The sequence below is a fragment of the Vespa mandarinia genome, chromosome 24 (genome assembly GCF_050613455.1).
Source record: "Vespa mandarinia isolate Hongniang chromosome 24, ASM5061345v1, whole genome shotgun sequence".
Classification (NCBI taxonomy): Eukaryota; Metazoa; Arthropoda; class Insecta; order Hymenoptera; family Vespidae; genus Vespa; species Vespa mandarinia.
The window spans coordinates 1,975,001-1,987,500 of NC_140833.1; the positions used below are offsets into that span (position 1 = coordinate 1,975,001).

The following is a 12,500-nucleotide window of genomic DNA, read 5'->3' on the forward strand; positions in this document are numbered from 1 at the left end:
ATAAACGCGTCATGGCGCTTCGACTTGCCCTTAATTAAAGGATCAACAGACTATCAATCCTCGTCCGATAATGGCTCGTATTGAGCGGAAAGCAAAGGTGCTGGTTCCGGTTGCATCTGTTCGGATTTAGAAACGGCAGCTGAGACCGAGGTGGGAGGTGGAGGCGCCGGAGGTGGTCCTGTGTGTACACCCAATGCACTGAACGGATAAAAAGTAGTAGTGGGAGCTGGTGGAGCTGGGGTAGCTTGGTTAGCAGATTGTTGTTGAGCTTGTTTGGATGTATCGTCGACAATCATTTCGCTGTTAACAGGACTATCGACGTTCATATTTGATTTTTCATCTTTTTCAACGGACGATGAATTACCAGGACCAGAACCAGGGTTATTACCAGTAACAACACTACCACTGGCACTATTACCACTGTTACTACCACCACCACCAGCAGCGCCGGTATTAACACCACCTCCAGGAGTACCACCTACTACTATACCACCAGTACCACCACCACCACCGCCACCACCACCGCCACCACCACCAACGGTGGAACCTCCAGCAGCAACAACGGCACCACCCGAACTGGCACCACTTCCTCCTCCGTTTCTTTCTCTTTCTCCTCCTCCTCCTCCTCCTCCTGCCGATCCAGCTTTATCATCTTCGGACGTACGCATAACCTCCACGATTTTATTCTTAACATAATCCAGTGGTGATAGATGTGGCTTGTTAGAGGGTGTCCCGGAAGTCGAGGTGGCAGTGCTCGTTTCGTAGAAGCGACGCCCGTAATGATTAGTGTTAGCTTCTGGAGGAGATACCGGTTCGACGGAATGGAACTGTTGTTTCCCAACCGAGGATGAGGATTGCTGATGCTGCTGCTGCTGCTGCTGCTGCTGTTGTTGTTGTTGTTGTTGTTGTTGCTGTTGTTGCTGTTGCTGTTGCTGCTGCGACTGTTGTTGAGCAACTCGGATTATCTGTCGGTCGTCACTGGCCTTCACAGAGTCCGCTTCGTTTCCTTTCCGCCTTTTCCATTGTTCCTCCGAAATCTGATATCTATCGTACGAGGGAAACCGTACAGAGACTCTACTAGTTTTTTTTTGTTTATTTTATTATTATTATTATTTTTTTTTTTATGTTTGCTTACAAATTTATTTGTTTTTTTTCCGATTATACTCGAGGAATTTTCTTCGAAAGAAGATTCTTACCCGGTATAAGATCTATACGACGAATGGGGAGGCCCATAATCCTTAGTTACAATGTGATCGACGTGTTCCCCTAGAGTAATAGCCTTGTTTCCACTACCATTGCCACTCCCACCACCTGCTCCACTGTTACCTCTTCCTTCTCCGGCTGGACTGTGTACCATACCATTAGGTTCTGCCGGTGTGTCCAAATGGAATTCCTAGAAAATATTTGTTTCTCTAGTTGTAGATATTTAACGAAAATTATCCCCGACGTAACACCGTAAGGGATAATAAAGAGTTAATTCTGCATATATCATTATTTTATATCTTTATTATTATCTTACTTGGAACAGTCGATCGCCTGGTCGCGTAGGTTGATTATTCGATGCTGCACTACCTCCAGCGTTTTCTACGCTTTGATTAATCTGATGTGTTATAATGGCATCTATCAAGCTAGCTGCTGTCAAAGTCGATGAAGTTTCATTTTGCTGCTGACTCGAGGATTGATTTTGACGAGACGACGATTGCGACTGTTGTTGGGCCTGTGGTTGCTGTGGTTGTTGAAGTCTCGAAGATTGAGAAAATCCACTGCTTAGTAATCTCGAGGATTCTCTGTCCAATTGCTGTTGTTGCTGTTGCTGTTGGTCTCGATACAATTGCGCCATATGCCGTCTCTCGGCTTCCATGCGGTGCTGTTGTTGAATGTGCTGTTGAATATGTTGCTGCTGTTGCTGTTGCTGATGCAAATGAGCCAAATCTCGTTCTCTTTGTTGTTGCATAGCTAAACGATGTTCCGCATGTTGCTGCTGTTGCTGTTGAATTTCCTTCTCTCGTTGTTGCTGCATCGCGAGCCTTTGCTCTTGCTGTTGTTGTATCTCCTTTTCTCGTTGCTGCACATTAAGACGATGTTCCTGATGCTCTTTCTCTCGTTGAGCCGCAGCCGCTGCCATCTGCTGATGAATCTCCTTCTCTCTTTGCTGATGAACCGTTATACGATGCTCTGCATGTTGTATCTCTTTCTCCCTTTGTTGTGCCGAAAGTCTATGATCGACGTGCTGTATGTCCTTCTCTCGTTGCTGTGCCAAACGGTGTTCCTGCTGTTGAATCTCTTTCTCACGTTGATGATGTTGCTGAACAGCCAAACGATGTTCCAATTGTTGATACTCCTTTTCCCTTTGCAACCTATGCTCTTCCTTCTCGCGCAAATGTACCAAATCACGTTCCCTTTCCCTGTCACGCTGATGATGATGTGCAACGGCCATTCTATGTTCAGCCTGTTGCTGCTGCATAGCCAAACGGTGTTCTTGTAAACGTATCTCTTGCTCGCGGAACGCTCTATTGTTATCGACGTAACGGTCGGCTAGCAATCTATCCGCCATCGTTTTTCCTAATCCTTCGTGGCCACCACTACTTGAGGCAGGGTGACTGTGGGGATGAGGAACTGGAAGACTCGGTTGTTGCACTGCGACATCTACCAGACTGGAGAAGGCCTCTAATCCTGGTGGCGGAGGTGGATAATGCATTTGCTTTTGCGGATTATGCCTTTGTATAACTCCTTGGCGAGGTTGTGTGTGCGTTTGAGGTGGTGGAGTACCGGTATAATAAAGGGTCGAGGGTGCTTCATTTTTAGGAGCGGTTTCCGAGGTACCACCGCTGCCACGGCTACGAGCGTGCATTTGTTGGCTAGTTATATAATCGTTCATTATAATCTGTCTCGAGGACAATTGTTGTTCCATCGTGTAACTAGGCGGTGGTCGATTCGAATACGAATTATATTGATTGCTATGAGTGACCACTACAGCGGCTGTAACCGATTGGCCTTGACCTTGTCCAGGAACGTTACCAGTCGTTACGGGTGAGTGTCGAATTGTACGATAGTCATACATAGGCGGACGTTTTTCTACAGTGAATGGATGAACAGGTGTACCCTGGGTTATTGAGCCAGGTTCTTTCGGACCTTGATTTCCTGATGTATTTACCGAACTACCAACGGTAGGTCCGCTCGTAGTACCGACGCCGCTACTTGGATTACCAGGTGGTGTCATTTGTCTGAGCAAACCTTCGTAACGAGCACTCGAAACTGGTGTACCGTGAGTTATGGATCCACCTTTGTGAGTGGCCGTACCGATGCTACTTAACTTTGGTGACAATTTCGGATGAGGCGGCGGTACAGATACTTTATTCATCTTCGGTGTTAATGGAGCTTGAGGTCTTGGCGACGAAGCATAAATTAATGGGCTCTTAGCTCCGCGTCCTTGTTCGGGATGAGCATGAGGATGATAATAAGCACCCGGTGGTGGTTCAGAACGATAAAGAGTTACCGTCGATGGTTTATGAATAGATTGCATCGAGTGATTATATTCTTGCTGTTGTCTTGGCTTTTTAATACTCAAATCTAGGGTACCCTCGGTCTCACGTAATGCCTGTTGTACCTGCATCACGACTAGGCCTTCCTTAGGTAACATATCTGACGATGAACTTTGATTACTAAGCGTCGTTGGAGGACAAGGAGTAATAGTTGCTTGCATTTGACCTATAAAAAAAGATATATGAATAATTTAATTTAAATGTTATCTCAAATATTATATAATAATATACAGTTTATTAGATTGAACTTACTGATTTGTTGAGGACTGGGTGCTGAACGATGACTGTGATGACTCGAAACAACGGAAAGTGTCGCTAAATTAGAGTCTCTGTTCGACATGGCAGTACTTGCGATACTCGAAGATGGCTTGTATTCGCGTACAAAGGTAATGTCATTCCGATGATCCGTTTTTAATATGCTCGATATCGTTGGTGTACCGGAATTAACGGGTACGGATAAACCACCAGTACCGGCTGGACTATTGGGATTTCGTTTTAATTGCATCTCAATGACGCCTAACATGAGATCTTTCACAGTTAATGGATTGTTACTCGTAGTTGAAGGTGGCGAATGGACGACGGGTGGTGCCTGCGGATGTTCTTGCAATGAAGAATTGGCATTGCTGGCAGTAGTAAGTGTCACTACAACACTGTTATTGTCCAAATCAGCACCTCCCTGACCTTCGTCCGCCGTCTCCTGGAACAATCACCGAACCTCTATCAGACGGCCCTATCATGATAAAAGATAATTTCGCATCCAAGATATATATATATATATACACGGAATGGACCAAAAGTTTCTAAATAATATTAAAAATTAATTATTCCATTTCGAGACTACTATCTTTTTGGCCAAATTTTTTTCTTTTTTTTTTTTTTTTTTTTTTTTTTTTGATTCAAAAATTGTAAAATTGGAAGTCTTCATTTAATTACAGGAACTTTTGGATCAACCCTGTATATTAGCAAAATCAAATAGCTAAGGATAATATCAACCGATAAGAAATACTATATCAATGAGATAAACGTTTCATGGAAACTATCGCAAAGCTTATTTTATAATTGTATATTAAAAAAAACGATTAAAGCACATATTAATCATTCATTAATTCATACTATTTTTTTTTTTTTTGAAAAATTTTTCTAATACTTCAGCGTCATCTTACCGTGGCAGAACTATCGTAATCTTCTCTATTGCCCGCCGATACGATAGTACCATTACCACCACCACCACTGACCGAGGATTGTTGTTGAGATGATCCAATGCTAACTGGTGGTACCAAAGAAACAACCGCTATGTCTGCGAGTTTGTCACTAATTTTTGGATCCGTTGTTCTTGTAAAGGCTATCGGTAATGAGGTTGATGCCGATGATGTTGTTTGTGCGGTTGTATTGCCTGATATATTATTAGCCGGACTACCAGCACTTGCCGTGTCACTTGAATCATGCACCTAAAAGAGAAATATTGAAAAAGGAAAGACAAAGTATTTCATATATCTTTGTCATCTTATTCTTTTCTTTTTTATTTTCTTATCATACCATCTCATATCATCGATTACATTTATAAAAAAAAAAAAATTTGGATATATTTGATATATATATATGTGTGTGTATATATATATATATATATAAATATTTACGGCTAATTCATCGCAACTACTCGTACTGCTACCACTTTCTTCCTCATCGGTCAAACATGGTCTTCGTTCTTCGCCCAATGATTGATAATATTCGGCTACAACCTGATCCAAGCTCAACTTTTTTCGATACGCAAAATAATAATTTTTGCATTGGTGATTCGTCTTTCCAGGGATTAGTTCGGCCACCTTTGGCCAATTAGTACCGTGTTCGCGTAAAGCTCTCTTCAATTGATCCAATTCCTCATCCGTCCATTGTCTTGCCAAAGAATCGGTCCCGTCTTCGGAGATTTCCGTACCACCTGCCAAATGCGGGGCCAAACGTCGTGATATCCGATTGAAACAGGCCGAACAACACTTTGTAGCACTGTTGGGTATTTCTATATATATACAAAAAAAAAAAAATTAGAAATATTAGATAAAATTTAAGAGAACATTTTTTTTCTTCCTACTAATATCGTTAACGTCGAAGAAAAAAATATAGGAGCAAAAAAAAATAAAAAAGAAAAAAAAAAAGAAAGATATTACAGGAATAACAAACAATACTATTTGAATATATTTTTTTATTGACTCACGAAATTCTTGAATAATGGGTTCTCTAATTTCAGATGGCAAATCTAGCCATTTGGCTGGTAGTGCACGTAATCGTTTCACTCGTGTCTTGGAACTGGTATTATTGAGATTAGGACAACCCGGTAGGGGACAGGCTGTGTAACGTCCTCGTACGGCTTTGCACCTGCAGGTGTTGCAAACTCGTGCCCCTGGTGCTACTTGATCCTCCCTTAAACCATATTGGGATGCTTGACTGCGTGGTAATGCACGACTCTGAGCATTTCCTTCTACCACATTCTGACAAATTGCACAGGCATGAGGTCCAATTTGTCTGCCACCTTCTGGACAAAAAAAAAAAGAAAAGAATAATAATAAATAACTAAATAATAAATTAAATGCATTGTACAGTTATATTATTGTATACTACAGCATCGTTGTATTGTTACTATTTATTTATATATAAAATATTCTTTTCTTTTAATAACACGTGTTAAGGGTTTCTTTTGTTTTTGTTTTTTTTTTTTTTAAAGACAAAATTTATGTTTCTCGCAGATACCTCGACACATTATATATTATATATCCTCAATTAATGGATCATGTACAAAATTGAAAATATTTTTTTATCATTCATTTATATATTTTTGTTTTGTTTTGTTTGTATTTGTTCCTATCTGTCGTAGTTTTTATATACAAGAAGGATCCTACATTTTCCTTTTTTTTTTTTTTTAAATAAAGCACGCAAAAAAATTATCTTTATTTTATTTTATTTTATTTTATTTTATTTTTTTTTTTTTTTATATATATATATATAGTCCGACGATCAATATAGACTATTAGAAAGCCGTGTCAGCACAGGAATCGAGTCTAATGCGTTTCTTTGCTCGTATCTTCGCATTCATTCGCCATAAAGTTGAGTAAATATCGCTAATCATCGTCGGCATACTGCAGGGTGGGTAGAAACTGGAGTAAGGGAGGAAAACAGAAAGAGAAAAAAGAGAGGAAGAGAAAGAGAAAGAGAGAGAGAGAGAGAGAGAGAGAGAGAGAGTGAAGGGGAGAAGGGGGAAGAGAGAAGGGGGAGGAAGGGAAGGGAAGGGAAAGAGTAAAGAGTGCCGGGTAGCAAGAAGAAGAGAGAAAGAAACGAAACTGTAAAATGTGTATGTATCTCTGTGAATGTATATAACGTATGTATGTATAAGGGATGGAAACGAGGAAGATGAGGGTTGAAAAGGTGGTTTGGAGAGTTGGGCGAGGGGGGAGATTGGGAGTTTGGTTTTGGGGGTTGGAGGGGTAGGTAGGTAGAGAAAAGTAACCGCACGATACCCGAGAGCGAGAAACAGAATAATTACCGAGACTTCGCTGGTTAACTAACTAATTAAGGGTGCCCAATTAAAAAGTTCTTCCGTTCGGTCAGAGGGAAAGAAAAAGAGAAAAACGAAACAGAGAGAGAGAGAGAGAGTGAGAGAGAGAGAGAGAGAGAGAGAGAAAGAAAGAGAGAGATAGAGTAACAGTGAAAAAAGAGAGAGAGAGAGAAAGAATCGTCTTACTGATTGGAAGGGGTAACAAAAAAAAAACAAGAAGAAAGGAAAGAAAAAAAAATATAACCGTTCAGGATTACATCAGGAATACAAAATTTGTTTTGATGATGATCATTACATAGTAAAAGAAAGAATTCTAATGACTCTCTCTCTCTCTTTCTCACACACACACACACATACATACAGTGAGAAAGAGAGAGAGAAAGTGAGATGTTCTGTTACTTATCATATTCTACTCTACCACTATCTCTAACTCTTTTCTATTTAACTGATATAATGGAATTAGCTATGGGAATATATACTATTGTATATGCGGCCTTTAAAAAATTGAAAATCCGTCCTCTACACCAACCACCCCTCCACCCATCGAACCACCCCCGTGTTCACATTCCCCATTCCGCTTATCCTTGATCAAAAATCGACGGCCAATTTTGAAACGGATTATCGGTCGCACATGAAACGAGGCAACCTACTAAATTATCCTCTCACTCTTGGGAATAAAACTGTCAATCAGTCACAGTATATATCATATGCGTTGTACAGTTTATATATATGTATATATAGTATACCTTGGGATATGTTGAAAGAGAGAGACAGAGACAGAAAGACAGAAAGACAAAGACAGAGAGAGAGAGAGAGATAGAGAGGATTCTAACTCAGAGTATTAACAATCGACATGCCTGTAAACCCTGTGACGACTCTTCCTATGGCATTTGAATCTCACCCATCCATCCATAATCTCACTCTCCACCTCAACCCCCATCTATCTCTCTCTCTCTCTCTCTTTGTATGATGATCCCATTCCTAACTATCTTCCAGCCATTTCATCCGCCAATGTGTCATTGCTAATTACGAGGGAACAATAATTATTAATGCGATTCCCTATGATTCGGAAGATCTGACAGATTTAATGGAGAACGAATTGTCTGCTTCCTCGTCTATATGTGTAGTATATGTGTTTGTCTGTCTATCTCTCTCTCTCTTTCTTTCTCTCTCTCTCTGTGTGTGTGTGTGTGTGTGTGTTTGTATGTGTGTGTACGTATGTATGTGCTCTTTAACTACTTTTATATAGTTTGCAAAGGTTTGGCCCATTTTGAATGGTATGATGAAAATCGTTATAAAAATAACATTTTGGTTTTGATACTTATCAATTAAAATTTTATCTCGACTTTATATATGTGAAAAATACGTCGAGACGCACCATTACTATGTGAGAAATAATACGAAAATGGATGGAAGTGATGATCAAGAGAGAAAGTAAAAGAAAAAGTAAAAAAAGACAAGAAAAAGAAAAAGAATAAGGGGTGATGGTATTGTTTCGTTTTGTTGAAACAAAGAAAGCAAATCAAAGAGAAATTGTCGTTCAAATATTTAACAAAAGATATTATATTCTAACGACGTTATCATCACGTATCATTTAATAAGTTGGCTAACAACAATGTACGATGTACGGATAAACAGGGATAAAAAGAAAAAAGAACGAAAAAAAGAATGAAAGAAAGAAAGAAAGAAAGAAAGAAAGAAAGAAAGAAAGAAAGAGTGTTTGTTGCCAGATGAAAAGCAAGACGAAAGGACAGAAATGTGCTTTCGGTAAGGGCGCTTTTCTGTCGCCCACGTTGAGTAGATATTTCGACAAAGAGATTATTTTAAATCGGTATGCGTAAAGCGGAACAAAATTATACAAAGTACGATGAGGAGAAGGAGAAAGAGGTTGGAGAAGAGTGACAAAGAATAGGAGAAAGAGAGAAAGAGGAATAGCAATGCCCAAGAGAGAGAAGAAAAGGGAGCACGGATCAAATGGGGGAGGGAGAGGATAGAGAGGGATGGTAGGTAGAGGGTTCGGGGTGGGAAGAAAAGGGTCGACATTACTACCGCAGAGCACACCTTCTCTCTCCTTTCTCTCGCTCTCTCTCTCTCTCTTTCTCTCTTTCTCTCTTTCTCTCTCACCAGAGGAATTACCTCACGGTCGAAGGCCGCGAAACAAAAGCCTCAGTTCGAAAGATGAGAGAAACACACACACACATACACATCTCTCTCTCTCTCTCTCTCTCTCTCTCTCTCTCTCTCTCTCTCTCTCTCTCTCTCTCTCTGCATACTTGCATGTATATATATATATACTACGAGCAAGTATATAGGCATAGTTCGCAGAGTTCGAATGGATAAATCACGGGGGAAAAAAAAAAAGAAATAAGAAAAAAGAAAATACAATAAAATAGAAAGAAAGAGAAAGAGAATGTAACCAACGAGTAAGAGAGACATATTATCCAAGCGCTAATTAAGCCGGCTTGCTGCCGAGCGAGAGGACCAAGGGGACGCACTTTAAATGTTTCACAAAGGGCACCACTAACCTTAGAGAAGAGGTTAAACCACCCTCCCCCACTCTTGTCTCCGAACCCCAAACCAAACCCCACACCTAACCCCTTCTCGTCATCATTCTGGATTTGCTTGTCTGTTACTCCCTCATTCCACCAGTGCACCCCCATTTCACCCAGCATCACTCTTTCTCTCTCTCTCTCTATCTATCTCTTTTCTCTCTTTTAACGTTCCACTTATCTCTAATTCAGTTTTACCTCTTTGACTCTGATTATACGCTCGTCTTCGTTCATTGTCGTTAACCCGATACAATTCTTCTTCTTCTTTTTTTTTTTTTCAGTTTTTTTTTTCTTTCTTTTCTCTTTTTTTCATCATCTTCGTAACGTTGCTATCAATGTACTTTTATATCCTTTCGTTCTTCCCACCCCTTTTTCATATTTTATAATAATAATAATAATAATAATAATAATAATAATAATAATAATAATTTCAAGTTTTAGAATTGAAGAGGGATTTGCGTATTTGAGGAAAGATGTGTGTCGTCGTTTTTTATCAAATTTTCCTAGAAAAAATGTAGAACCTCGAACAAAAATCAATGGCATAATCTTTACTATAAAAATTAATCGATCTTTCGTTCGATCTACTAAGATGCCTAAGACAGAACAATTTGTCGATATCAATTTTTTCTTTTTAATGAACCTTTTTAATCGATATTTTTGTTACAATAATTGATCACGATCGCGATCAGAAAATTAAATGATCCAAATAAAAAAAAAAAAAAAAAAACATTCATGAATCATGCAATGCACATGTCAATTGTTTTAATTGAGCTCAAAGTTAATCTAGTATGCATTACGCCCTACAGGTGCACAACTAGGGTTAAATATAAAAGAAGAGGAGAATATCAATCGATTCCACTTGCAAATGCAAGTCGAAGACAATTAACACGAGCGTCAGAGAAATACCAACCTGACCAACGATTAGGAATGAGTGGTTAGAATGCATCGATGGAAGGGGGAGAGAGAGAGGAGGGTGAAAGAAGAGAAGGAGAAGGAGGAGGATATGGAGGATAAGGGTGAGGAGAAGGGAGAAAGGTTCCAAAGGATAATAACCAAATGTTTCTAGTACTTCGTGAGAAATCGACTTCTCTGTTGATCTCGCTTATGAAATATTCTCTTTGATCATCGTCTGTAGAATATCCATCCCCCTCCTCAATCCTATATGTATTATCCGATCATACATGTACGTACGTATGTATACGTGCGTGTATAAAAGGCGACAATGACACAACAAATTAATATTTCGTTGAATTACTGGAGCAGTTGAAAATAGTTCAAAATGTCCCTATTAATACTTCACAATATAAATGTTTTATTGAATAGAGTATAGGGGACAAAAAAAAAAAAGAAAATTCATATTTATTCATTAAATCGTAGAATTTTTAACTTACACCAGATATTACAAATCAATGATCGCTCTTTTTATATATTACACGTTGATAAATCGCAACTCTCTCGATATGCGAGGAAAACAGGGGGTCGTTTGAAGGAGGCACTCTATATATACCGGGTGTTAAGGGTTGGGGTTGGGATTTGGGTTTTGTGGATTGGACGGTTGAAATACAGGAGGAAGTGGTAGAGTTGGACGAGGAGGAGAAGGAGGTGAAGGAGGTAAAGGAGGATGAGGAGGAAGAGGATCGTGCTAACGTCGCTGATTCGCCGGAGGCTATACCGTTTTTGTATTTATGTATTTATGAGATTTACGTTTCGCCAGGCTCCAGCAAAAATGATTAAAAGCAAACACGCCCAGGCAGGCCAGGTATTCTTCTCCGAATCGACACGGCCAAAGCGCTGCCTGAGCGACGCATCGATAGAAATGAAAATAGGATGTCGAGGAGGATTCAATGTAATATTATATTCAATTATAACAACAACAACAACAACAACAACAACAACAACAATAATAATAATATTAATAATAATCAATAATAAAATAATCTTTAGGTTATGATTATGACTATAAAAACAAAATGGATGTCTAAAGGTTATTTTCATTTTATCATTTTTTAATTTGACAAAATAAAATTAACTTGGGATATAATAGCTGAGGGATTCACGATTAATCACTAAAGATTAATTCGTATATACATTATCATAGTTGATTAATTAAGCGTGTTAATTATTTAAAAAAAAAAATGTATATATATATATATACATATATATATGGTAATAATCAAAGGATGAATTATCGATAAGACCATCCTAATTAACAGTTCGTAGTTATGTTATATCTCAATTTACGGATAGGTCACCTATGTGATCATTGATTTCTCGGTTGTAAGCATTGAGAACGGGACACCAACCCCCAACCCTCGTTACCCGTCCGTCCTCTTCCCCTTTCCCCCAGTAAATAAGGGTTCCTCTACCGGTGGTGCTCTTGGACCGATCAACTTGCGCCACGCCGGATTCTCTTGTCTCTGCTTGTTGTGCAAACAACATCTGTCAATTGAAGAGGGGTGGTGCCAGAGGAGAGGAGGAGAAAGGAGAGGAGAGAAGCGATATCGAGAGAAGAGAACTCGATTAGCGCGACTGAGAAAACAATCGTCGATGGAACTAAATCACAAAATGATCGAAAATCTTTTGGAATCCTGCGATCGTTTCGAACAGTGATCCACATTGCGATTTCAAAAACGATCTTTTAAAAAAAAAGATCGTATCTTCGTCGGTACCAGGCAATTAATAAATGTAATTTATTATTCCGCGAATATATTTTTATCGTAATTAATTCATTGAAATTATGTAAAAGCAAATAAAAAGAGTAAAAAGAAAAAAAAACATTATCTTTCATTCTCGACGTATATAAAAAATGGGCGCGCCAAAATTTCTCACTGATAAATAAAAATCAATTAAGTTTCTCTTATTCTT

General features: G+C 39.1%; 1 protein-coding gene across 6 annotated transcripts in view; it reads right to left on the reverse strand.

Annotated features, from left to right (window-relative positions):
- Positions 1–12,500, reverse strand: part of Smr (nuclear receptor corepressor smrter) — a 52,093-nt gene that overhangs the window by 123 nt on the left and 39,470 nt on the right. For 4 of the 6 annotated variants that reach the window (XM_035868780.2, XM_035868777.2, XM_035868781.2 and 1 more), the window contains 7 exons: positions 5,752–6,069; positions 5,180–5,556; positions 4,706–4,990; positions 3,795–4,239; positions 1,520–3,708; positions 1,197–1,393; positions 1–1,044 (listed from right to left, as the gene is read on the reverse strand). The exon at positions 1–1,044 is cut by the window's left edge and continues 123 nt beyond it. In XM_035868780.2, the coding sequence (XP_035724673.2) occupies positions 54–1,044; positions 1,197–1,393; positions 1,520–3,708; positions 3,795–4,239; positions 4,706–4,990; positions 5,180–5,556; positions 5,752–6,069 (4,802 nt within the window). In that variant the 3' untranslated portion in view covers positions 1–53. The remainder of the gene's footprint in view (positions 1,045–1,196; positions 1,394–1,519; positions 3,709–3,794; positions 4,240–4,705; positions 4,991–5,179; positions 5,557–5,751; positions 6,070–12,500) is intronic. The other 2 variants (XM_035868779.2, XM_035868778.2) reach the window with 2 other exon arrangements.